This window comes from Gallus gallus, chromosome 3 (genome assembly GCF_016699485.2).
Source record: "Gallus gallus isolate bGalGal1 chromosome 3, bGalGal1.mat.broiler.GRCg7b, whole genome shotgun sequence".
In the NCBI taxonomy this organism is placed as follows: domain Eukaryota; kingdom Metazoa; phylum Chordata; class Aves; order Galliformes; family Phasianidae; genus Gallus; species Gallus gallus.
Genome location: NC_052534.1, coordinates 90,515,164 through 90,540,432, shown reverse-complemented (window position 1 = coordinate 90,540,432; position 25,269 = coordinate 90,515,164). Strand labels below are relative to the sequence as shown.

General features: G+C 44.7%; 1 protein-coding gene across 3 annotated transcripts; it reads left to right on the top strand.

The window, feature by feature from the left end:
* The first annotated feature begins 3,526 nt into the window (after positions 1–3,526).
* Positions 3,527–24,993, top strand: KBTBD11 (kelch repeat and BTB domain containing 11). 3 transcript variants are annotated; one of them, XM_025148844.3, is made up of 2 exons: positions 3,527–3,622; positions 17,475–24,993. In XM_025148844.3, exon 2 carries the CDS (start codon positions 17,963–17,965, stop codon positions 19,745–19,747), a length of 1,785 nt encoding a protein of 594 aa, XP_025004612.2. In that variant the 5' UTR covers positions 3,527–3,622; positions 17,475–17,962; the 3' UTR covers positions 19,748–24,993. The 3 variants fall into 3 exon arrangements, with proteins under 3 accessions (XP_025004612.2, XP_025004611.2, XP_426206.2); XM_025148843.3 differs by having other exon boundaries at positions 3,527–3,717; XM_426206.8 differs by having other exon boundaries at positions 3,527–3,982.
* The last annotated feature ends 276 nt before the right edge of the window (positions 24,994–25,269 follow it).

The following is a 25,269-nucleotide window of genomic DNA, read 5'->3' as shown; positions in this document are numbered from 1 at the left end:
AAGCATGCAACCCAACCCTGAAGAAACCTTCCTGATCTATTTTGCCTTATGACTACCACCACTCCTACAAGCTGATCACCCTTCCGGTGATCTTCAAATTGTAATATTTGAGTGCATTACACAAAGGACGTAATACACAAAGGTAGATCAGCTCAAGTCCTCAGAACTACTGTTCTCTGAATACAATACATGCTGTGTAACATGCCTACAGCATGCATGCTTTTTGTATTCCAGACATACAGGATTTATTCTAGTCGTCTCGGGCTGCTCAGCAGAAATATAATGAGCTGTTGTTGTGTGCCAGCAATAGCATTCACACCAACCCTTGAGGCTGTTATGTTATAGAAAAAGAAGCATTTCACACACAAGTCGTAAGCTGTCAAACACGGGATGAGCAAAATAAGCCAGTATTTTTCCCCTGTTTTGTTTTGCTTACATTTTGGCTACTGGCTGTGAACCAGATCTCTGGGTGCTGCAGGAACCACTGCTATCAGCTACTGATGCTATGTACCTGATACTTACCCCACTGTGCACAGGTGAAATACTACTGGGTTTTACCTATACCGCTCCCTGAATTTTGGTGTTGCAATGTTTATTTGTCCAGTATATCCACATGTCAATCTAAACCACAGAAGAATAGTCTGCCAACAGCTTTGCACATTGTGCAAGCAAGTCTAGTTGGTGTAGGCATGCAAGTCCTACCTGGTGTGCTGGACATGTGCCCACAACATGACAGACTCAGCAAGAGCAGGCTGCACAATGCACCCAATTAGCAGGGTAAATGATGGAGCACAGACCTATGCCCAGCACTGTGGCCTTGCCACCATGGCTTTGCTATGCCCTGATAAGACCTGGGCACCTGTACATGCATCTGGATCTGGATGCTGCTGGGTGTCCCTGTCATGAGAATGACATTCAGCTCTGCTGCCCCTTTCTCCACTGGAGCCATCACAGTCTGAAGTCTTTAAAGAAGAAGAAATTGGGAATCTTTTGTTTATCCTGATGTGGGTTCAAAAGTCAGAAGGGTGCCTATTTTGTATCCAAGTTTAGGTGCAGTCTTCCTATTCCTATTTCCAATATGGTGCCTACTCTACACTGGGACAATTCATTTCTCAATTCAGGTGTTTAAAATCAATCATTTACTACTATGCCAGCATGACTTTACAGCTAATGGAGAGAAACAGGCAATACCAAAGGATGATTCAACTCATCCTAAGATATAATGTCTAAGTTAGGTGAGAAATATTGCCCTGCAGACATGTTTATTGCAGTACATTAATTATAAGTGGAGACTCAGTGAACTCAAGCTGCAGGGAAATAGCAGAATGCATACTAAGATGATTTCCACAGATTTTAGCACCTTCTCCAGAGCCACTAAGAACTGCAAGCCTAGTTGATGAGCAGTCTTATTGTCTGTGGGATGTTCCCAGCCTATGAACCACAGAGCAGCAGTAATTGCAAAAATATGCTAATATGTCGGCATATGTCAGCTAGTATGCTGTATCTGTTTACACTTAAAGGTTTGAGGACAAACATACACAGGGGGCTGGAAAGAAAGAATGGGCATTAGGCTGGAGTTCAGAAAGTATGGGCTGCCAAAAGCTAGAATTAAAAAAAAAAAAAAAAAGTAATAATAATAAATGGGACAGAGCTTGTTTTACCTGATCTACTTCTGACAATGCTCAATGAGGGCAGAGAATAAAGTCTGCACAGCCAAATGCTACCTGGCTTCTCAAGCTGGAACCTCTGTAGAGTTCACTGCACAGGTCTTATGCTGGCCCCAGCCACAGGGCAAGGATGACCCCTAAATACACATAAATATGCTACGTCCTAGCCACTGGCCATCTACAAACCATTTTCAATCATCCCAAGCTCAAACACCGCCGTATAAACACAGACTAGAGTGTGATGTGACATTAAACTTGATGAAGAGCTACACAAATTCTGTAGTGCTTAAAGTCGTCATATAGTAAGAAAGCACAAGCCAGAATGATCTTAAATGATCCCAGGTATGATGCTGTTGGCACAGTCTTGTTAATGAAAACAGAAGTGAGGCTTTTGAAAAGTGTTTCCCAGACCGCTATTTGTTATCTAGTTTCAGTGTCATTTTGAAACATATAGCATGTTAAGTCACACCAAATAGCAGGAAGATTGGTTCCTGATGTCAGAAGAGTCATTCCTGGCAGGCTGCAATGGATCTGCTAGCATCACGTGGAAACTTCTTCCAACGAGCCAGGAATGAAACCTTGCACAGTAATAGATCCAAATGAGAGAGGAGCAGGAAATTCACTATTATGCTGAAGGCTTAGGTTGTAGCCACCAATTATTCTAAAACCCCTGCAACACTGTATTATTATTACTTATTCACCTCATGGCCCCAGAGAGCACACTGGTCTCTCAGCAGAGATGAGACATGACCTCAGCTTGACAACTAGCATTAAAGTTAAGCACTGCACTTAAGTATGCGCATAAGATGAGTAGAGCCAATGGCTTCAAGAGGTTACACTTATCCAGCACTGCAGGCAGGAGCTGCAGTGTCCTGCAGAATCATAGGATGGTTTGGAATGGAAGGGTTGTAACAGAGGCGAAAAGGAGGAGCAAAGGGACACAACGACTAAGGAGACACCCAGCTTTGCCCATCCACCATCATGGAGCAGAAAGACCCCTGGAGGGGTTCAAGAAAAGGGCAGGTGTGGCACTGAGGGACATAGGTTAGTGGGCATGGTGGGGATGGGTCGACAATTGGACCTGATGGTCTCAGTGGGGTTTTCCAGCCTTAATGATTCCAGGAGTGCACAGTTACAATGGGGGCATGGCCAGCCCAAGGAGAAATGGAGGGATGGGTTCTTTGTGAGGACAGAAGGGAGAAGCTCTGCTCAGGAAAGGGCAGGGAGCCGCTGGGTGCTGCTGAGGAGTCCAACAGGACGCTGGAGCCAGAGGAGGGGGAAATGGAGAAAAGCTGCAGAAAAACGAAGGTTTTAGAAAAGCATCATGGGAAAATGATACATTGTGAAAGCAATGTGAAATATCCGTGTGTTGTTAATGGTTTGTAAAGGCTTAGAAATGCGGTGTCGTTGTTCAGGAGGCACCACGCACTGTCACAGTGGAAGTCTGAGAGGCACTGACTCCGTCAGGAGCAGACCCAGAGCACGCACGATGTGACAAAAGGGCTCATTTCATTTTCAAGAAACTGGGAAACCTCTCTAATTCTGAGAGCCTTGATCAGAACCTCAGCCTTGAAAAGCCGGATAAAACTGCAACCCAGACCCAAACGGAAACCACCTGACCCTCGTCCAGCCGTTTCAGCCGACCGAAACGCAGGGGCAGGGAAGCTCCTGCTGCCCTATCCGCCCACAAGCCGAGGGCAGGGCTCCCGAGGCGGCTCGCAGGTGGGGCCCGGCACGGCCCCGCAGCGGGAGCGGCGTTAGAGCGCAGCGAGCCGCCCGCCGACCCCATCCCCTCCTGAGGGCGCCTCCGCCGGGGAGTTCCCCTCAGCGCGACCAGGTGGGGCCGTCCCCGCCTCCCCGCCCCTCGGGCGGCGCGCTCCCCGGCCGGCAGCGGCGGCGGTGCGGTTCCCGCCTCGGCAGCGGCTCTTCTCAGCGCTGCCCGCCACACGCAACAGGTCAGCGCCGGGGGAGCCCCTTCCTCCCGCTCCGTGCGTGTGTGCGCGCCACTGCGCCGGGAAACAAAGGGGCCGAGCGCGGCGCGGCCCCCGGGGTGAGCGTAGCTTCTGCGCGGCGCGGGCTTTCGCGTTCAGCCATTTGCAGCGCCCGGCAGCGCCCCTCCGCCTCTCCCTCCCTCCCTCCCTCCTCCCACCGCGCTCCCCCCGCCGCCGCCGCCTCAGGCTCCGGCGTTCCGCGGAGCTGCTCTGCAACGCCGGACCCGCGGGTGGGCAGGCAGCGGGCATCGCGCCCGAGCCGGGGCTGCCCGCGGGTGGGCGGGCGAGAGGCGGGCTGCCTTGCCGGAGCCGCGCTGCCCGAAGGTAAGCGGAGGGGTGCGCGGTGGCTGCGGTGGCCGGGCCGTTCGGTGTCCCCGGGTGTGGGGAGGGGGCCGGGCAGTACGCGGGCTGCGGCCCCGAGGAGCCGCGGATGGGGCTGCGGCCCCGCGGTAACCGCGTTCGTAGCGGGGATTTGGTGCAGCGTGGGGTTTAATCGTGCTGAGCTTCGCCATCCGTCCCCATTAATCCGCCTCGCCGCCCGGCCCTGTGTGCGTCTCTCCCCTCCTGTCACGGCGCTGCGCGTTGCTCTCCGTGCTCGCTCGCGCTGAGCTGCTGGCGGTGCGCCCCGCAGCCGTGTGCGGGGATGCGTACCGGCGGCACGGCGGCTGCTTCCCGCTGTAAGTGTTTTACGGCGCGCTCCCCCGGCTCGCTGAGCGCTCGTGAGCGGCGCTCGGTGTGTGCGTACGCACGGCTCTGCGGCAGGGCAGGCTCCGGCAGTGACAGAAGTGAGGTCCCACCGAATGTCGTTGGTCTGCGGACAGCAGGCTGGTGGTAGGTCTGCGCCTTCAGCGCTGCAAAAGCGGCTCCCCAGCCGCAGCTTACACGTAGTGCGGAAAATGACAGTCGGCGTTACGTTACACAGCCAACTTCTCCAGCTCAGCAAGGAGAAAAGCTCTCTAGAAATGCCGTTCTGCGAGTCTTTTGGCACGGCAATTAAAAGAAGAATAGAAACTAGAGCAGAAAGCTAGAAAATGTAGGGCAATGAAAAAATAGAAAAGCAATAAAGAACAGAAGAGCGGTAAAATAGAGCAATTCTTTTAATGTGATCTGGGACACTGAAGAATGGCCTCCATATTTTTTTTTTTTTAACATATTTAACTGTCTGTCTCCCAGAAATGAATTAAATGCTTATACAAAAGTACTGTGTTGCAGTACTCCCTGGTTTACAGCTCTGGCCCGCCACCTTCCCTGCCCTTGCTGTATTCCCATCCCACGCCGTATATTCTCTCTGTAATTAGGACGTCTGCTGCATGCCGGCAGGTCCTCCAGCCATCCAGCACTGATGGCATTGTCTGGTCAGGACCCATGGAAGTGCTAAAGCCCAGCCTCTTGCTGCCCCAGCACCCCTCAGCCTGCGGGTCCTGTTCCTGGCAGTGGCAGTGGCACCGAACTCAGGATCACGCTTGGAGCTGGGGTTTGCAGCTCTGGGCCTTTGACAATTGTTAGAAAGTCTGAAATCCTTAATAGCTTCCTTCCTTTTTTGCTTACATCACTTTTTGTGTGTGCGTAGCAAATAGTCCAAATAGGCGGGCAGAATGATTGTTTGAAACATCAATCAATATTAGATTGCTGTTGTTTGGCAAGCACATTCAATGAAAGCCATTAACTGGCTTTACTATAGTAAAGCAGGATTATAGTATTTAGGGCTAGCCCGGGTTACCTTAGAGACAGGGCTGTGGTTAGATGACTGGATCCAGATCTCGCCTACTGGGGGCTCAGCATCCTGCAGTATCCTGTTGCAAGAGGATGTTAAGGGCAGCTGGCTGCTAAAGATGGCTGTAATAAAACTTGAAAGGAAGCAGTGCAATTTCTTTTAGAGCAGAATTAAACTCGGTGGTGGTGGTGTTCGTTTTGATCCTGTGAGATCCTGCGTGGATTTGGCAGGGATTTTGCTGTTGATACTTACTGAAGTTTTGCAGCACTGCAGTTAGGAGGCTATTTCCTTCCCAAGAACAGAAGCTGAGAAGTTATTTTGAACTATGTTAGGTGCTTAGAAGCACCCATTTTAGATGTTTTCATTGTATTTGATCTCGTTGGCTGTCTTGGGACATGGTGGTAGTTAAACCTGCTGCTTTGCTTCTTGCTGGAATGGTCATCTGTCAGTGTATCTGTTTTGCTTTTGCTCTGAGTGTTGTTTTGTCGGAGCACAGGTGTGATTTATTTATTTTTATTGAAGAAGAATTACTTTACAGCAGGTCAGGGTCTGACAAGCAGCTTAACCTGAACTGTGGCTGAACCATCATAAAATGAGAGAAGACCTTGTTCCTTCCCCAGCCTGGGCCGAGAGATCCTGCCTTGTGCCAGCTACAGAGCATGTGGCAACGCAGCGAATAAATGGAGATTTCACCCTCCTCTTTCAGTGACCTGAGCAGTTTACCGACGTAGATTTTTGCTTTAGTATTATGATTGAGGCTGGTCCTGTGTCTAGCATTTAAATCTGCAGGACTGGGACCATAAACACTGTTGCTTTTTTATTATTATTATTAGATGGTGGTGGCAATCCTGTAGCCTTTCTCTGTTCTCCTTGGTTGCTGACCAGCAGTTTTGGCTTTGAAAAATTTGGTCAGTAATCTACTTGTTAATACAACTGTGTGTTAATACAAAAAAGTGTTGGCTGCGTCCTTTGTTCCGCAGTGCACGTTTCCATCCTTGCGCCACATCAGTGAGGAGAGCAGGAATTCATGTTCAGTTAAGTCAGTTTATTTTATGTGAAACAAGCTGAAAAAATATCCAGCGGTTTCTCAGATTGTGCACAGTGCATCGGAAGGAGAAGAAAGACGTGTCACAGAAATGCTTTTCAGGTGCAGTGTTTCACGAGCTGCCACTGCTATGCCTCTGGCACACACAGCCCGGCTGACAGCCTTTGTAAATCCACATGGAAACACGCCAGGAACTGCAACCTTTCCATACAGATCCACATGAGTTGGGCAAGCAGCTTCCATGCTGTGGTGTATCACAACAGGGTTGGCATTAATTAATAGTGCTGAAATTATTTTGCACATACACATGCACAGAGTGCATACGTGCAACAACGAAAGCTGTTTGTTGTTTCTCTGGATGCTGACTCCCCCAGGAATGTTTTGGGAGCAGAGTGAGCCTCCCGAATGGGTCCCTGCTGCTGGAAGGCTCCCAGACTTTAGGCTCATTTTTGGACTATCAACCTGTCAGAAATTGGCAGTGTTGTGTTGTTTTTTTTTCTTTTCTCCCCCTTGGAAACAGTTCTGCTTTTCTCTCTTGTAAGTAAATGGGAAGAACAGGCCCTGAGAGCTGGAGATAAACTCTGCTTTCTGTGACCTATTTTTTAGTGTTGGATGCTAAGAACCTAACACCAAGCCTTTGCTGTGGGAATGGCATGCTAACTATAAATGCTCTGATTCACTCAAAGACAAATCTCGTCATGGGAGAGCTTTCCTCTTAGCCTGTAGTTTTCTTTCATCTCTTCTTCACTGCACTCCTTCAGTTCCTCAGTTCAATACAAGCTACTGTACACATTTGTATGTACAGTGTGGGAAATCCTGATGCTCTTGATGTTAATAGGAATTTTCCCTTGGCTACAGCGGGGCTGGGACTTAATGTGATGAGACACTCTCCTTATCAGAAAGCACTGTGAAACTGAGCTAAAGTGGTCAGCGCAGAGACAACATATTTCTTGTTTAATGACAGCTGATATTAGGGTCTTGAAGGGCTTTGGTTTTCACAGCAAAGCTTTAGAGTAAACATGGTTGGAGTGTATTGCTTTGTGAACTTTGGAATTTGCTACACGTTGCAAGATGGTTGCACTGTGGTACTGGTAAAGGAAGGCACAGACTGCTCACATCTGTTCGGGCACATTCACAGGTGCTCTTGGTTGGTCAGGATGAGGTCTGTACCACTCTGGTCTTCTGCTTTTGTGAGGTTAGATCAGAAGGTCTTTGTGATGGGCAGCAGAGTTGCAGAGTCTGTCAGACTGTTGGTATCTTAGCCCCATGTCTGGACAGAATCCTTGCCAAGACGTTCTGCAGCTTCACAGGGTAATAAATACTTCTGTTGTATCCCCCAAAACAGGCAACTTTGCAGAGAACAGTGCCTGAAAACCTTGCCATCTGCTTTGAGAAGGTGTCATTGATAGGTATCTAAATCTCTGTCTAGTCAGAGGCAACTTTAGACATGGAAGCAAATGATCAAAATCTCAGAATGGTCAAGAATCACAAATTGAGATCTGTGCTTCTACTCACACCTTCAGAATGCTAACTGTGAAACCAAGCACCTGTCTGCCTCACATTCTGATCTAATGGCCTTGGTTCTTACTACAGGTTTGGCCGTCTTCAGCTGCCCAGGTTGCTACTTAACAAATGCAGGAGTAACACCGTGGCTGCTGTACCTGATGCAAATGTAACCACGTATATTAACAAGGCTTTATCATATTGCACACAAAGGAGATGTTTGAATGGTAGGGTAGGCAGCCGTGTTGCAGCCTTCTCCTCTGTGTAAGGAAGTCAGAGAGCAGACGTGACAGTCCTGAGATAGCTGTGATCATCATCATCCTTCATGATTATGCTGCCAGTCGGTACGTCTGTTCAGAAGGAGCACGAATCATTTGGTGAAAATAGAGTGCTGGCATGTCAGCATGTATGAGACTGCAGAAGATGAAAAAGTGAACTCCAAGGTAAAGCATAGCGTGTGTATTCCTTAAAGGTATCCACGGTGATCCACTCATCACCTGATTTTCCAGCAAGGTCATTAGCTGAAGCAGAGAAGTTCTATGGCTGTGAGATGGATTATTTGAACAGAAGATTGCTTTGACCTAATTCAACCAGAAGTTGTTGGCTTGGTACAGGAATAAAATTCTTTGGCTCGTACTTGCAGGAATAAATTAGATAACCAGGCAGTGCTTTCTGTGCTTTAAATTTGGGCTTATTAACTGTTATCAAATCTGCCGTGTTAAATGAAAGAAAAATCTATTTATTGCAAGAAATAGTGAATTACACTAAACTGTAAATGTCAAAGTTGAGAAATCAGTGCAGCCAGAAAGCCTTTGCCTCAACACTCAGTTCAGCTTATGAAGTTCACAGTATGGTAAAAAAGAATGTCATGCATCAAATGCAGAAAGTGTCAGGCTGTGGAAACAAAAGTGTTTTAATAGGAACCTGTTGTATTTCTGTGTCGGACTGGCCAGAAACTGTTCCCTTCAAGTAATGCAAACGGCATACATCTCACTCAATTTTTTTCTCTTCTTCCCTTGTTTGGTTCCAGTGACGACATGGCATAGCCTCATATTTTGTTGAGTCCTCAGTTTCATTGTTGCTGCAAACATATTCCCCTTGCTTGGTGGAGTCAGTGCTGGTACTGTATGGGTATTTCTGGCAGCAGAGTCTAGCCACAAGAAGTACCTGCGACTCCAACATGTGTTTCTGCTTTGACATCAGCAAAAGTATTTTTAAAACCTAAGATGAGCCAGGATGGACTGTGTCCCCAGATAGCTTAACTGAGCCCTGCCCCACAGAGAACGATAAGAAGAAAAATGGGAAGTTCCCTTTCATCAGGGAACACAGCCCTATATTCTTTTGTTCTGTCTTTCCATAACATTTTGATTGTTTCTCTGAAAATCTGTAGTCTGAAGGTAGAGTAGCTTTCCTCTCATAGTACATAGCTTGATGATTTGGGTGCTCATTTGAGGGTTTTTTAAGCTTGTCTGTTAAAGGAAGGAGAAGCAGTGTCATTATTGGTATCTTTTAAAATAACTTAGATTTATTTTGGACGCAGTTCTGGGCTAACACACCCAAACCAAGAATTAACGCCTCGTAGTCACTTGTGTTAAGCTCTTCAACACCGTAATCTTGTACTTCTTTACTGGCTAGTCCTCTGTAGCTCTCATGTGCTGGTTCTTACAGATCCCATTGTATTGGCACACATCTGTACCTGCATGCTGTGCCTGTATGCTGCAGATTCCATTGCAGGAGCTGGATGCGGATGGATCAGCAGTACCGTACAGCTCAGACACACTAAATCCATTTGTCTCTTTCTCTGTGGGAGAACTGGGAGGTGCATCCCACCCACAGATCAGTTCTGTGTAGGAATATGGCCCCAGGCCTGCACCACCTTCCTCTTCCTTGGCCTGGTTTCCATGAAATAATAAATTAAAAATGCCATGTCTCATGAGTCACCTAATAATTCACTGTTATAGGTCCAACAGTGTGTTATACCAACAGCACTTCAGTGGCAGATGGAAGTCTGTGCAAACTAAATCTTTGCTTCCTTTCTGATTAGGGAGTATGGGCTGTCATGTTCGACTGTATTTTCCTGTCTCATCTGGCTCTTAGGTCTATCTCTGTTGTACTGCCATCTGTTGTATAGAACTGCCCTCAAAGTCAGCCTATGCCACGCTTCAGAGCTATGGCGCATCTCTGTATCTTTGAATCCAGTCCACAGGCTGTGTTGTGATAATGTCTACAGAAATCTAAAACTATTTTGTGAATCTAACTAGATGTACTGTGACTTTTAGCTGTGGCTAGAGTGGTTCTGAACCTTCAGTTGGAAAAAGTATCTGGGTGGAAATAGCAAGGAAACTACATATGTTGTCAAAAAATGAGAAGGATGTCATTCACTGCATATCTGAAGGATCTCTGCATTTCTAAGCATCACTTACCTAATTGGCCAAGAAATCAATGAGCCTGTTCAGTCTAAAGGGGAACTTTTTTCCCTTAAGTACCTGGCTTAGAGTTTGTCTGGAAGAAGTGATTTTATTATAACATTCTCTTGAAGTTTTCCTTTTACTTTCTTCTCATAGGCATAAGTCTGAGAAGAATGGGATATTGTTGGTTGTCCTTTGAAGTATATCATTACTTCTCAAGTTCTTTCTCAAGCACAGTGGTGATAGACTTTGATAGGCTGGTGTTTTCAGCTCTGTAATGCGTGTTCTTTCTGTAATGATATTAAAAGCAAAATCCAGTTTTATCTTAAGCAAGGAATTTCATTTCATCCAAATTTATTGGCCCATCTTCTGTGCAATTCATAGCAAGTGTATTGTAAAAATTCAAGTATGTCCATTGACATCAAATGCTTTTCTGTAACACACAACAAAACCTGAATTGTCTCATATTTCCCAAAACCCAAAACTGAACGCAGTACTTGAGGTGCAGCCTCACCAGAGCTGAGTACAGGGGATCAGTCACCTCCCTGCTCCTGCTGGCAGCACAATTTCTGATACAAACCAGGATGCCATTGACGTTCTTGGCCACCTAGGCATGCTGCTTGCTCGTGTTCAGCCTCAGATTCTTTCTTCCACACAATCTTCCAGCCACTCTACCCCAAGCCTGTAGCATTGCCTAGGGTTGTTGTGATTAAAGTGCAGGACCTAGCACTTGGCTTTGTTGAACTTCATCCCACTGGCCTCAACCCATCAATTCAGCCTGTCCAGATCCCACTGTAGAGCTTTCCTACCCTCAGGCAGATCCACACTTCCTCCTAGCTTGGTGTCATCTGCAGACTTGCCGAAGGTGCCCTCAATCCCCTCATCCAGGTCATTGGTAAAGATACTGAAAAGGACAGGCACCAAATGCCAATCCCTGAGGAGCACCACTTGTGACCGGTCACCATCTGGATTAAACTCCGTTCACCACCACTCTCTGAGCCTCGCCATCCATCCAGTACTCTATGGAGAGTGTACCTGTCCAAGCCGCAGGCTGCCAGCTGCTACAGAACCATACTGTGGGAGACAGCGTCAAAGGTTTTGCTGAAGTCTAGGTAGACTTTGTCAACAGTCTTTCCCTCATCTACCAGGAGGATCTCTCAATCATAGAAGATCAGGTTGGTCAAGTGGGACCTGCCTTTCATGAACCTGTGCTGTCTGGGCCTGATCCCTTGGTTGTCCTGCACATGTTGTGTGGTTTTTCTCATGGTGGTCCTGTCAAACTTAATCCCTCCTGTGCCCCAAAGTACCTTCCAGCAAGGCTCTTGATTGTAGAGGTAAAGAACCTACCAGTTCTCGTCTTTTGTTTCAGAGATTGATAGCATTGGAATGAGGATCTTCTTGTATCAGATCAAATGTCCAGCATCCAGCCTCCCACATGGACCACCATCTAATATTAAAAGAAATATGCAACAAGGTAGAAATGTTTATTTCCTCATGGAATAGTAATTTATCTTTGAATACTCTGACCACTTTTCAACTCAGCATATTCCTAAACTCGTTACAATTTTAGTGTTTAGCGTATGTGTTCATTAATCTCTTCAGTTAATACCCTCCCTTCCCTGTTCTTTGTTCTCCCCATTGGTTCATGCAAACTTTCAGCATTCACAATATGCTGTGGCAGTCTGTTTTTTAAATTTTTCTTAGTGGTGGAAATATTTTGTTTTGTTTAAGCTTCCACCCCTTGGTTTGTTTAGGCCTTTCTCCACGAGCGCCATCCATATGCAGACTTTTCATGCATCCATACTTGTGCACAGTCATTGAGTCACAAAACAAACATACCAAGCCCTGAAGAAGTGTGCACACTTCATTTCTCAGGCTTGCACTACCTGTTCTCCCAGCTGCTGGCACGAGCTTTCTTCTCTCTGAGGCATGGAAGTGTGGCTGCAAGGTGCCAAAGGAAGGCACACATAGCGAGGAGTTGGAGTAACCAAATGTCTGGCTGCAGAGTGCTGCTCTGTCTCTCTCTGAAGGGTTTTCTGTAGTTCTTAAGTTATTCAGTACTATCTATACTCCTTCCAAGATGTAGGGCCTGGAATATCCATCCATCCATCCATCCATCCATCCATCCATCCATCCATCTTCACTGTAAACCGACTAATGCTGTAGGTGTAGAAATATCTTTCTCCCTTCTATTGCTCCCTGTTTCCCAGTGTACACAGTTCATGGACTGCATTTATCCGTTTAGCTGTAGCACTACACCTAGTGGGTTGTGTACAGCTTTTTATTTAATGTGGCGTTAGCCTCTGTCCCGATACTATTGGGTATACGGTTGTATAAGGATATCTTATACAATGGTAACCAAACTTTAGTTTGTCATAGACATGACTACCAGTGCTCACCTTGTATCTCAACAGTAATTACAAGGCTATTTCTAGAACTAGAGGGGATTCTCTGTTGCCATACCATTACCTCTGTAGTGCATTAGTGACAAAGACGTCAGCCCCAGAGCTTTCCCCAGAGGTATTGTAACCCTGCAAAACCCTGCTTCTGACCCTCTTTTTTTCTTCTAACAGATGATGGCTTGCACTTAGAGATGACTTGCACTTAACCTTTCCTACCTTTGGATTTTGTGGGAGTGTTATTTCATTTTTGGTGTGAGAACTCCAGAGAGACACCACTCCTCCTTAACTACTTCTGAAGAGTCTAAATTAGAAGGAACTGGAGAATGTTGCTCTCTACAGATATCACTGCTAAGAAAGCCTTTCTGTGGTCATGGTGACTCTTCAAAACTTGTGTATTTTTAGTTTGATTTGCCAGCTAGAGTATCTGTTTCATCAAGATTTTGATAACATTTTTATTATGACTGATTTCCTCTCCCCTGACCCTGCCGGATGCACTCATAGCCTTTTTTATCCTCTGAGTTCCTGATGAGGAACTGCTACCCACATGTTTCTTGTGTGGTCTGTAGTCGTAAGCTGCATTTCTTAGATGTTTTTCATCTTGGTTGTATGAAAATGTTGCAGTTAAGAGATAAAAGGATGCATACCTCATGTGCATGTTGGGAGAAAATTAAAGCACCTTGAGAGGTTACAAGGAAGATGCATATGCAACTTGAGTGTGCATACATTGAAGGCATACATTCAGTAGACACTGGAAATATATTGCTCCATTTTGAGCACTCCAAATTTTAAAAATGTTAAAAAAAACCCACAGGTATTCTGCAGTTTTCTTGGTGAGCCTTTGAAAGACAACCTTTTATTTTCATAACTAGTAGGAAATTGAGCAAGTGGTTGAGGTCTAGAGTTTAAATCTGTAATAGGATGCAAGATTTCAGGTGCCACAAGCAGCTGCTTTCAGAGAAGTGGCATCTCTACTTTCCAGATGTTTTCTCCAGTTAGGAAAAACCTTTTATTTTTCTGAGATTTCACAGATCTGCTCAGTGAGCAGGAGTGTAGCAGACTGTTTTTATAAAGGACAAAACCTCTTCACACTCAACTCCAGAAGATTTTGCCTTCTCCCAGACTGAGTTGGTTGTTCTCAGTCTGCACTATAGTACTGGCCAGTTCTACTTTTAACAGCCTTCTTTCCATTTTTAAAATAAACACGAGATGTTTTCTCTCTTTTGATGATTGTGCCTCTTAAGACTCCTTAATCGTCTCAATCAGATGACTCCTCTGTCCTGAGGGAATTCTCCACTGGGGTAAGATTTGGCAGAACAAGTTTTTACAAAAGCATTTCCTGGACTAAGATGGAGTAGAATGGCATTCTGTCAGATCTGAACTGGTCTGTGGTCTCTCGGGGAGGATAGCCTGTTAATGTAAATTAGAGTTGTTTATGATAGGGAAAGCTCTACTTTAATTTACCCTGGGACTGAGTCAGAGTTGTTTCCATTTGTGAACCAGCGAGCAATAACCCAATTCCTCCCACGTGCACATAGTCCCCAGAGAAAGTGGGTCTTCCTAGAGGACAGGGTTTATGTCAAAGGTTATTGGCACTGGTCAAAAAAAGAGAAATAAATTGAGAGAGAACAAGGCAAAACAGGCATTTAATTTGATGTTATCAGAAGAGCTGCCAAATGAATGCTGTGCCAGGAAACTTTACCTGCAGCTCTTCATTACAGTTCCTCTGTCAGGAAAAAAACTGTGCCTTCTTATCTGTTCTGCTAACTTGAGCAAAGTCTCTCAGCATCTGAGGTTGGGGGCATGCATCCAGGATATTGCAAGCATGTCGCTGCCAAGTCTGTAAATACAGTTCGTGTTTGTTGGCAGTTCCTCTGTCCATTAACATTACATCATCTCTAGGCCAAGCCCATGATAATGAAAACAGTTTCAGTCCATGTAATTTAGCTTCTGACTTAAAAGACCCCAGTATAAAAGGTGACATCAGTCTGTGCATGCTATGTACTCTAGACAGCTTGCATCCTTTTCCTACTTGCCCTGCTTGCCAGTTTTGAGTAAAAGTATTAAAAACCATGTTGGTTTTAAGCCAAATTGTATCATCAGGAGCTCTGATCTTTTAGGATCAGCAAAGTTATCATGTATCTTCCATGGCTGTAATTTTTGAATGCTCTGTCAGCAAAAGAGCAATACAGCTTTTTGATCATTATAGATAAGTTAAAAACAAAAGAGAGAGAGAGGAAAAAGACAACAAACCAGTAATTCAGTAACGTATTTCCATTGGCCCCTTCCAGCTTCTTCCTGTTTTACAATAAATTTGTGACCTTTTAACTGAGGATCAGTTGTGTTGCTCAGTAGTGGAAAGGTTCTGCAGCTTCTGTGAATTGTTTTTTCAGCTTTATCTTTGTGTAATCCCTACGCTTTGTTTGCAGCTAGATAAAGGTGCTAAGATTTCTGGAGCAGTCTTCTGTTTCTGAGTTACTAAGTTCTCCAAACCCTCTTTTAGCTTTTCTAGGTCTTCAGCTTCCCTGCGGAGTTCTTTGTTGCCTAAATTGCATGTGATCCTTTGATTCGAATCCTCATTATGCTCAGCATGAATTTCTGCATATTTCTGGTAGTTGGCTATAAATATACCAGAAGACAATTTTGTACAGAATTCCTCTGCTTCCTATTAGCAAGCTGTACCATCAGCCCTTCTTCCTCAAAAGTGATTGCTCAAGAGGATGTTAACGTGGGTGCTTGGTAGGACTGTGGTGGGTGGCATCTCTTTCTCAATAATGTTTTAGTTACAAGGCAAATTTCTAACCAGGTAGATATCTGTATAGGGGAAAAGGTATGATTATGGTATGATCCTCGAGGAGGATCTCACCCCTTTTGTTTTCATTGTTGAGAATGTTGAGAAGATCACTTTTTCTAGATGCCATTTTTGACAACTTCAAATGTTCTAATTGGTGATTTTCCTTTGAGATATGATGCAGTTAATGCATGTCATCATACATAGATAACCCTGGTATGGCAGTTTCCTGCTTTTGACCTCTCTCATTTGGTCACTCCCATTTTGATTTTGGTCGTATTCTCTTTCAGTCTTCTTTTATTGTTTCACTTGCAAAATCAAGTGAGAGGTTGAAGCTACATGTAGAAGGAGAATGGAAACCCTGAAGAGAAGGTGGGACAGGGAGTCAAAGAAGTGAGCTATTTAGATCTACAAAAAATCATGATGTTGACAGCAATGGGTAAAAGCATATTAGTACCCTTCAAATGTTAATGACAAGGACGTCAGACTGTCCAAGGACTGTATTGAGATACAAGTAGAATATCAGCCTCTGGAAGAGGAGGCAGGCACAATATGTTTCCATTACTTACTTACATTACATTGATATTATACTGGTAGCAATTTTCTTTAAATAACAGTACATTTCAGCTTGGCATCCTAGATGTTTTTCAAACCACCTCCGTTGGATATTTGTCATTTTGCTAGTGTCACAGAAGCTACTCTTGACCAAAGCTGATCATCAGCACTGTGAAGGGCCTGGATCAGAAAATGGATTAATCTTAATGCCTACAGTATAATAAAATAAAAAGTGGTTGGATAGTGAATTCAGCCTAACCTACCAAGTTAGGTTCTGGCCCTTGGGGAACTTGCTACTAAGCTAGTCTATCCAGGGTTCGTAAAACTTCATATAGAGATCTTAAGTGCTAGATTTTAAAATACCTAAATGAGAAAATGGTTGTGAAATCTATCCTCTCTAGTAAGGAGTTTTCAAATGCTATTTAAGCTGTGTAACAGTCTGAAAAGCTCAAAAAGCCAGAAATCAAACCACAGTATTGATTTGTCCTCTAATTGAATGTTCTTAAATGGAATAGAGAGCCCTTTGTAGGGCAAATGCACAAGACAAATACGTAGGAGAAGACTGATCTAATGTGCAAGTGTGGGTGTCTGGATCTCATGTTTGTGTCAGAGGTTTCCAGACAATGTCATCTACCAATTATGTTTTTGTGAAAAAGTCTCCAAAAGTTAGACTCATCCAACAGTAGTTTAATGAGATAAATAAGTAATCTGTACCGAAAGGAAATTACAAGCTATAATTTGCATAGAAAGGACTTAGTCATCTTCCAAGTAGAACCTGGTCTACAGATCCTCGTTGTATGAAATAAAGTACTTTTGGACAGTTTTTGTGTATTGTTTATCAAAACTTAAGCCAAACCCAGGAAATTCATAAACAAACAAGGCAAACTTTTCTTTTTTTTTTTTTTTTTTGGTGGAGTTCTGAAAGCTACATTTCTGAAATGAAGATAGGACTCCTTTGTGATTAGGCTGACAGGGACTAACCTTCTCAGAGCTGTGCTTTACAGCCTGACATTTTCTCATTACGAAAAATCATGTTCTAATTATCTATTGTGATTTTTACTCTTTTCTGCTTTTTGTTAGCAGAAGTCTTAAATCTTGAACCAAGCCTATGAAGTTTGAATACATCTTGCTCATGCATTGTTGCTGTGTCTGCTGTTATATATATGTCAGATTGCTTTTGTCATAAGAAAATAAACTCTTTGGTGTGTTTTGTAAACAACAAAAGTTGTTGAGTTCTATAAGCGTAATGCTGTAGGGTAACTGTAACTGCAGGGTGCTACTGATGTGCTTTTAAAGGAAACATAACCATAGCAGTCTCGAATTTATCAGTGAGCTGAGACTAAATCTATTTTAAAGCTGATCAGTTTTTCATGGCTTTTTTTGTTTGTTTGTTTTAAACAGGAGGAATGCATATGAGGAGCAGTGATATGAAGAAACCTTCTTGAAGTTCATGTAGAAGAAACCTTGGCTTGTAGGATATCTTCCAGAACAGGTTGCAACCACTGTCTTCCCCTGAAGTAGCTGTACAAGGTGAACTCCTAACTATATGACTTGAAAGGACATGTTTCCAGGTTGCTCAGCATGGTGTGGGGGCCAGTTGCCATGAAAGGATGCTGCACATGAAAACTTTTTAAAATTTTCATATAATAACAGAAAAAGCAGAACTGCTTTGCAGGCTATTGAGGTGTGACATCCATAAAGGGAAGACATTCGGGTTTTCATGGGCACTGTCTGACTGAGGAGAAGCCGTTGCTGGCCAGACCACAGAAGCTCAAGTCTCTCTGATGTCCCCCAGCAGGTGATGGGCATTCCAGTTCGACCAAGGCCTGTCCAGAGCAGCGCTGTGCAGCGCCAGAGCAGCTAGCGTGGCTGTTGCAGAGTGTGGCTCCATGGAGGGCAGCGGCACAGTGGAGGAGGAGGAGAGTGGGGCCGGGTCTGGAGCCCCACCGCTCACCCTGTCCTCCCCCTGCAGCTTCAGCTCCTCCCTGTGCTTCAGCTCTGCCACCTCCGAGCAGGGGGCCCCGTCGCCATCTTCTACTGGCAGCCATGTGGTGGAGAGCCAGTGGGAGCTCAACAGCGTGGCCTCTGAGTCAGAGGAGGAGGAGGCGAGTGCGCGGGAGCCATCAGCTGGTGCACAGCCTACAGGGCGGCCAGCTGAGGAGCCCGACCTCGTGATTGAGGTGTCAGGGCAGCGCATCCGGGCACACAAGTCGGTGCTGGCGGCCAAGAGTGACTACTTCCGTGCCCGGGCCTCGCGAGACATCCTGCGGGTGAAGGGGGTGAGCTATGGGGCTCTGAGGCTCCTCATTGACTATGTCTACACGGCCCGCATGGGTGAGGTGCGGCATGACAACCTGGCCGAGGTGGTGAGCGGTGCCCGTGTTCTCCAGATGCCCTGCGCCTTGCACTGTGCTGCCGAGGCCATGCGTGCCCAGCTGCGCCTTGACAACTGCTACCAGCTCCTCTGCCTGGCCAAGAAGCAACGACTGGCAGAGCTGCGGGAGGCCGCCTACCGCTTCATGAGTGACCACTACCTGGAGGTCCTGCGTGAGCCAGGTGTCTATGGCCGTCTCAGTGGGGCTGAGAGGGACCTTATTCTGCAGCGGCGCCTGGAGGCTGGCCGGCGCTGCCTATTGGTGGCTGAGGTCAGTGATGCTTTTGAGCGGCCTGGTGGCGGCAGCCGACCACAGAGCCGTGAGAGCAGCCGCCCGCAGAGCCCCTCTTCTGTGATGTCTTTGGAGGAGAGTGGCTCCCTCATCCATTGCTACCATGAGGCCAGCCATGAGTGGAGGGTGCTGACGCGTCTGCCTGAGGAGGCCAATGCCAAGGGCTGCGCCATGTGTGTCCTCCACAACTACCTCTTCTTGGCAGGGGGCATTGCTGCAGGGCCAGCAGGCAGTGAGCCAAGGGCCCGCCTCTCTGACAAAGTCTTCTGCTACAACCCCCTCACTGACACCTGGAGCCAGGTACGCCCACTGGCTCAGCCTCGCTCACAGCTCAAGCTGCTGGCTCTGGACGGCTACCTCTATGCTGTGGGGGGCGAGTGCCTCTTCACCGTGGAGAAATATGACCCACGGGCTGATCGCTGGAGCCCCGTTGCGCCCCTGCCCAAGGGAGCCTTTGCCGTTGCTCATGAGGCCACCACTTGCAATGGGGAGATCTATGTCTCGGGGGGATCCCTCTTCTACCGACTGCTCAAGTATGACCCCAAGCGTGATGAGTGGCAGGAGTGTCCTTACAACAGCAGCCGTCGGCGCTCCGCCGACATGGTGGCCTTCAAGAACTTCATCTATCGCTTTGATGTGAGCAGCGGCCGTGGTGGAGAGCAGGGCCCAGGTGGTGGGACTGGTGGTGGTGTTGAAGTGTTCCGGTACAACACAGTGGCCAAACGCTGGAGCCAGTGTGCCAGCTTGCGGCCCAGCAGTGGCCCCATCCAGCCCTTCCGCTGTGCTGCCTTGGGTAACACCATCTACTGTGTCAACCGGACCGGCACTCTCCGCTTCAACTTAGCCCAGGATGGCGAGGTGGAAGCGGATGGTGGGCTCAAGGGTACCTTTGATGGTGAGCTTCTCAAAGCTCCATTTGATGCTAAGGGCCTCCTCCTACCCTTTGTGCTTACCCTTCCAGAGAAGCTGGAGAAAGCAGGGGACCAAGAGAGTTCCCTCTCACTGTGAGTGGCCAGACTTGCTCTGGCCTGCCAGTCAGGGGGCTGGGTTGCAGCTTTTGGGGAACACGCAAATTCACTCCCACAGGAGGGACCCTCTCCATCATGTCTGCAGAGAGAAGGGGCTTCCTCCCCTCCCAAGGTTTTGGTCTGGAAGTGCTTGGTTGTCACTTGGGTGTAACTCCTACTGTGTTTGCTGTGCTTTGTGTGAAAAGCCGAGTAAACCAGAGGAGGAGCTGCTATAAAAGGATCATCTCTGCATTATGTTTGTGTCAGTTCCTGATACTTTTTTGCACCTGGAGTTCTAAAAATTCCTGACAACAGTGTCATAATGAAATGTTCTGGTTAGTATTGGTTGTGTGTGTGCATGTAGTTGTGATCTGGGCTGGAGCCTCTTCTGCCACCTGTTTTTTTTTCTCTCCTGGATGATTCCAGGGGATAAGCACTGCTAGCAACATCACTTAACTGTATTCGTTCTTATGTCAAATCAGCTATTTCCTCTGCTAGAAAAGTGTAGGAAGATCATCTCAATCACAGCGTTTCGGTGCAATAGATTGTTTGAGGAAGACATGGCACTGTGTGGTCCCAGGAATTTCAACCGCGATGATGTAACAGATACCAGACTTAAAGCTTTAAGCAACACAAATGGGTGCCGCATGTTCATATTTGGAATATACAAAAAAAAAAAAAAAAAGCAAGTCACTTGTTTAAAATGCGGCATGTTATGGCAGATATGAAATGTTGATAGGTTCTTTATTTGATAAAGGCAATGGTTTCTGTATAAAAAGACACTGTTTTATTACTTTTTTTTATCAGAGATTTTAAATTATAACAAAAATGGACTGAAGCTGTTTGGACTGTGGCAGATTTACATGACCATGTAGACCACTAGAGCTGTGGGAAATATTTTGTACTTCAACTACTCTTTAATTAACTGCAGGTCGAGGAAAATTAATCTAAACCAAATGTAAATTCTTTGAAACTGTCTGCAGACAGCTTAAATGTTTCATTGTATGTTCATTACCCCATGGCAAGAGGCTTTTCCAACTTAATGCAAGACCATCAAAGGAGGACATGGAAAACAGGAGTGTGCTACACATGTTGATTTTATTCTGCACTAGCGTGATGTTATTTCCCTATCTTTGGATTGAGAGACTGCTTTATTTATTTTGATTGATTGCTGTAATCAATTAACCCTTGTCAACTGCAGTACATGCTGACGGCCTATGCTGTCATTGGGATTCCGAACCACTCGGGTGCTGTTTGTGGAGCAGCGTCCTAATGAGACACAACCCCAGAGAAATTCTTCTTGCCTGTGCAAAGTTGGAGCATACTTTTTTTGTTGCGTTACTCGGAACTGGAAAAGCATGAACTGTCTACACAGACAAACTATACTGAAAAGGGCACTTGCATTTATTTTAAAAACTTTATATATATATAAAAAGTCAATAGACAGACAAGGCAAATGTTTTAGCTTTACTGTAAACCACTGAAACCTTTTCTGAAAAATAGAACCAGTGTTTTTACTATTAGTGATTCAGCCTGGAATTGGCATGGACTATGGAAGGGAATTGTTTATATTCAAAGTTCTAGTATAGATTCATATTTTAGAAATAAATAGGGACCTTACATCAAAGAGCAGCAGATCTTTTTATGTTTTATTAAGATGTTTCCATTAGCAGAACATTAGCATTCTTATGTTATGGCTAGTTCCAAAGGGAGGCAGCAGGCTCTGTCCTAAGAGACGCCGTCTTCACAGAAGACGGTAGTGAAGTTTATAGATATTTCTTTCCTTCCCAGTTGTTTTTTTTCTTCCTGTTTTTTTTCCTCCTTCGCTATCTGTCCTGCATTTTAATACAGGTAATCTGATTTGCCATCTTTAGAAAACAGTGGTTTGGTTTTGACAGTTCTTAGCCAAGCGAGCCCATTCCCAGTGAGCTCATTAAAGCAACTCCCAGGTGGGAGCTGCACTCTGATGCTTATCTTAGCCTCGCTGCAGGATGGTGCAGTGGAATTTAGTGTCACAGATAGTGTATTTGTTAGCGATTCACAGAGAAACTGTTTTTTTTTGTTTTCTTTTGTTTTGTTTTCCTGAATGATGGTCTTAATTATTTGATGAGAATGCTTGGAAATATTGACTCAATTAAATTACAGTATTGTAGCTTGAGCAGGAAAGAAAATGATGTATTTGCCTTCAGCGTCATTTTTTATTTTAACTGTAGAAGGTATTTCAAGCTGTGTAGTGAAATACTTAGGTGGATATTTAAACTGAAGATGTAAGTACTAGGCCAGGTTTTGAGTTACCAGTCACCACAAGCACCCAAGTGGCAGTTTTATCTTACAGTACAATGCGGTTTCGTAGTTCAAAATATTTAGTAGTACAGTTTTTATGTTACAGCATAGTAGGGAACCAAGCCAGCTTTGTCACTCCTATTAATTGGTCATTAATTAAGCATTCTCATTCCTGTTAATGCATGAAAATGCTGCTAAACGAGTTTTGAGAGGTCTCCCTGACTTGAGATGCAAAAACATGTCACAGAATTTGAGGAAGGAATGAAACACATCCTTTCTTCCAGAACTTGTTGCTATATACCATGAAGAAATAGATTTGGAAATAATCTTTACAGCGCTATATGTTTGCCAAACGTGCGGTGGTTTGTGTTTTTGCTAGCTTACATCATTAGCAGAGGTTGTTTCAAGTGCCTTCCCACTCCGCTGTCACACAGTGAGAGCAGAGTCTGGTCTCCATTAGCAGCTGTCCATCACGCCTGTTTCCTTCCTACACTCTGCATAATCACAGCCCGATGACTGACTGCAGTGCTGTGTTTCAGCCCACATTTCCTACTCTGTGGCCTCTCTTTCCTCCCTGCTAAGCCTGAGGCAGATTTGCTGGGAGCTGTTTTTTTTTCTGCTGCTTGTGTCTTTAGTGTATTGAAAAAATTAATGCTTGGGTACTAAAAGCAGAATTTGAGTAGACTTCAGAAGTGGAAGACCAGATGATGTGATACCCAGGAGCCACTGTTGTAATATGTTTGTATGGTTGAAACCAAAGTGCCATGCTACCCTCACACTGTGTTTGTCTATGTTTGGCTTTTAAAGCAGTTATTTATATAATTGCCTGAAGGCTTCTGCATTTGCATGGAACATGGAGACGGTGTTTGCTTTCTTAGCCTGCAATGATTTAACCCAAATCCCTGGAGGACCGGAGGACTTGGAGCTAATCTCTGCTCTCTAAATATTTGCATTACAATGTAATACAATGTTTTGTATTATGCACTAGTTGGCTAAAAATCTCAGAAATTATCCAGATAGATCATAGAAGAATATTGGTACCACATCCTATAGCTTCTTTGAGGGATGAATGCCATGCAAGACTCTCAAAAGTACATGCAGGCTCCAGCTCCGGGATGGGTAATTCAGGATATGTTTCATACAAGTTGGTACAATGGGAGAAGTTTTCTGTTGAAAGCTTTTTCAGACAGGCTCTGAATTTTGGTTCTACAGGCTGAGGTGAAGGGCTCCATGCACTGTACCAGGGGACTGCAGAGGTACTTTAGATCCCACTCAGGGGCAACGCCTTGGTTAAGAGGCATGCATAGCATGGAAATGCTGGGAGCCTTCATTGTGTCTAAATGAAATCCCTGCATGAATAAAGACACGGGCCACCTCAACAAATGCTAATAACAGACAGAAATTTACTATTTCCATTAACTGGTTCTGTAAAAAGAATTTAATTACAGCAAAGCCATTGGTACAAATTCTGTTTACTCTTGGAAAATAAGTCAAAGGAATAATTGGCAAAAGAGTAATCCTATTTGGTGAAAATAGGCACTGTTAAGCAACATGAGGAGGATGCGAATCGTACCCTACTAATGAATAAAATTATGCAGCAGCTGATGTAAATTCTGTCCACTAAAACAAATTCTTTGTAAACAAGTACATGGTAAAATTTAAAGAATGAATTATTCACATGAAAGCTGTAACTCCCCTATGCTGTTTGATTGGCTCTCAGACTACTGTATCCTGATGTTCACTATTCATGAGTGGCCTATTGCTTTTCTTGCTTTATGGTATCCGTTCCATTGACTGCTTTATAGATGGGTCGCCCTTCATTACCACAAAGCTTAACATTGGCACTGGGGTGATTTGCTTTGTGTCTGAATTGACGTGTAGTGCTTTCTCCTTGAATGAATCCAAAGGATTTAGAATTATCTTTCTTTGGGCTTTTTTTTAGTGGTGTTGCTCTTGGGAAACTTAAGAGAGCACAGGAAGGGAAATGGTAATACAGTGGAGGAGCTGTGGTAACAAGCATTTAATGATTTTCTGTCTGCCATTATTCTACACATCGGATGCACCTTGGACTGAAAAAGTACGTCTCTGTGTAGCTATTAACAGTGTGATCCCAAGCGCTGCTGTAGCAAAGTATGTTTTCATTTAAGTATATTTACTGGCTCAACTCCTACTCTGAAATCATTTAATGAAGGTTAGTAGTAATTTGATAATAAAGTGGATTACTGGAACTATTCTGAATTGACATTACAGCTACTAAAAGCAGAGATTGACACCCAAATTCAGTAAAACCGTGCACTCAGAATATGTATAACGCACTTTTCATTTGTTTTGGCTTAATGAATGCTGTTGTAAGAGCTGCTGGAATGAGCCCATCCAAATTAGGAGGCAGCAGGCTATTTTAGAGGCTCTCTAAGCTTCATCAATTACTCAGTGAGAGGAAATGGGAGAGTGAGGGAGAGGAGAGAGAAGGAGAACTGGGAAAGAAAAATACCTACCACGTATTCAGTAGAAACAAGTAGCAGAGAAGGGAAACCAGAGTTAGTGTTGAGACTGTGATGACTACGTGACCAATTTTTTTTTCAAGTATTTTTTAAGTAGCTTGAGTTTTTTATCTATTATGTTGTCGGTCTTGTCGTTCTGCACCTGCAATTCATCTCAAACAACAACAGTGTTCAGTAATCTGCTTTTTGCAGGAGCTTTGTGCTTTGCTTTTAAGTTTTGGTGGATAAACCTTGGACAAATCTGTGAAACCATAAAGTAACCATGTTGATGCTGCCACTTAAAATAGGTTGTCATGCAAATGCTTTAGACACTGTTCACAATTCAGGTGAATTACATGTGTAACTGATGTATTAACAGTTCATTTTCGAAGTGTATATAGGTAAGGTCACTGTAAAGCTTTTTATGTACTCCAACTTATGCTGTAATGAAATAAATACGTACGAAAAGCTTATGCTCCCCTTAGAGGATTCTGAGTAACTGTTGTTTTTTCTTTGTCATCTGTCTGATCACTAAACAGTATTATGTATGTTCTTAATGTAAAACAAAGGCAAAATTAGGTGAATGATCACAAAGGCAAAATCTTCAGGAAATGTTTCTGAGGCTGTGTTAAAGGGAATACTTTTACTTCACCATGCCCTGAATATTGGAAACATGAAATACTTGGTGGTGAAAGCACTATGTTTCAAGTACAGATTTGCACAAACTCCAGTTCCATTGATTTTTAGTTCCTGTTATTTT

Coding starts and splice junctions, on each gene's coding strand:
- KBTBD11 (XM_025148844.3), top strand. CDS start 17,963: ATGGAGGGCAGCGGCACAGTGGAGGAGGAGGAGAGTGGGGCCGGGTCT.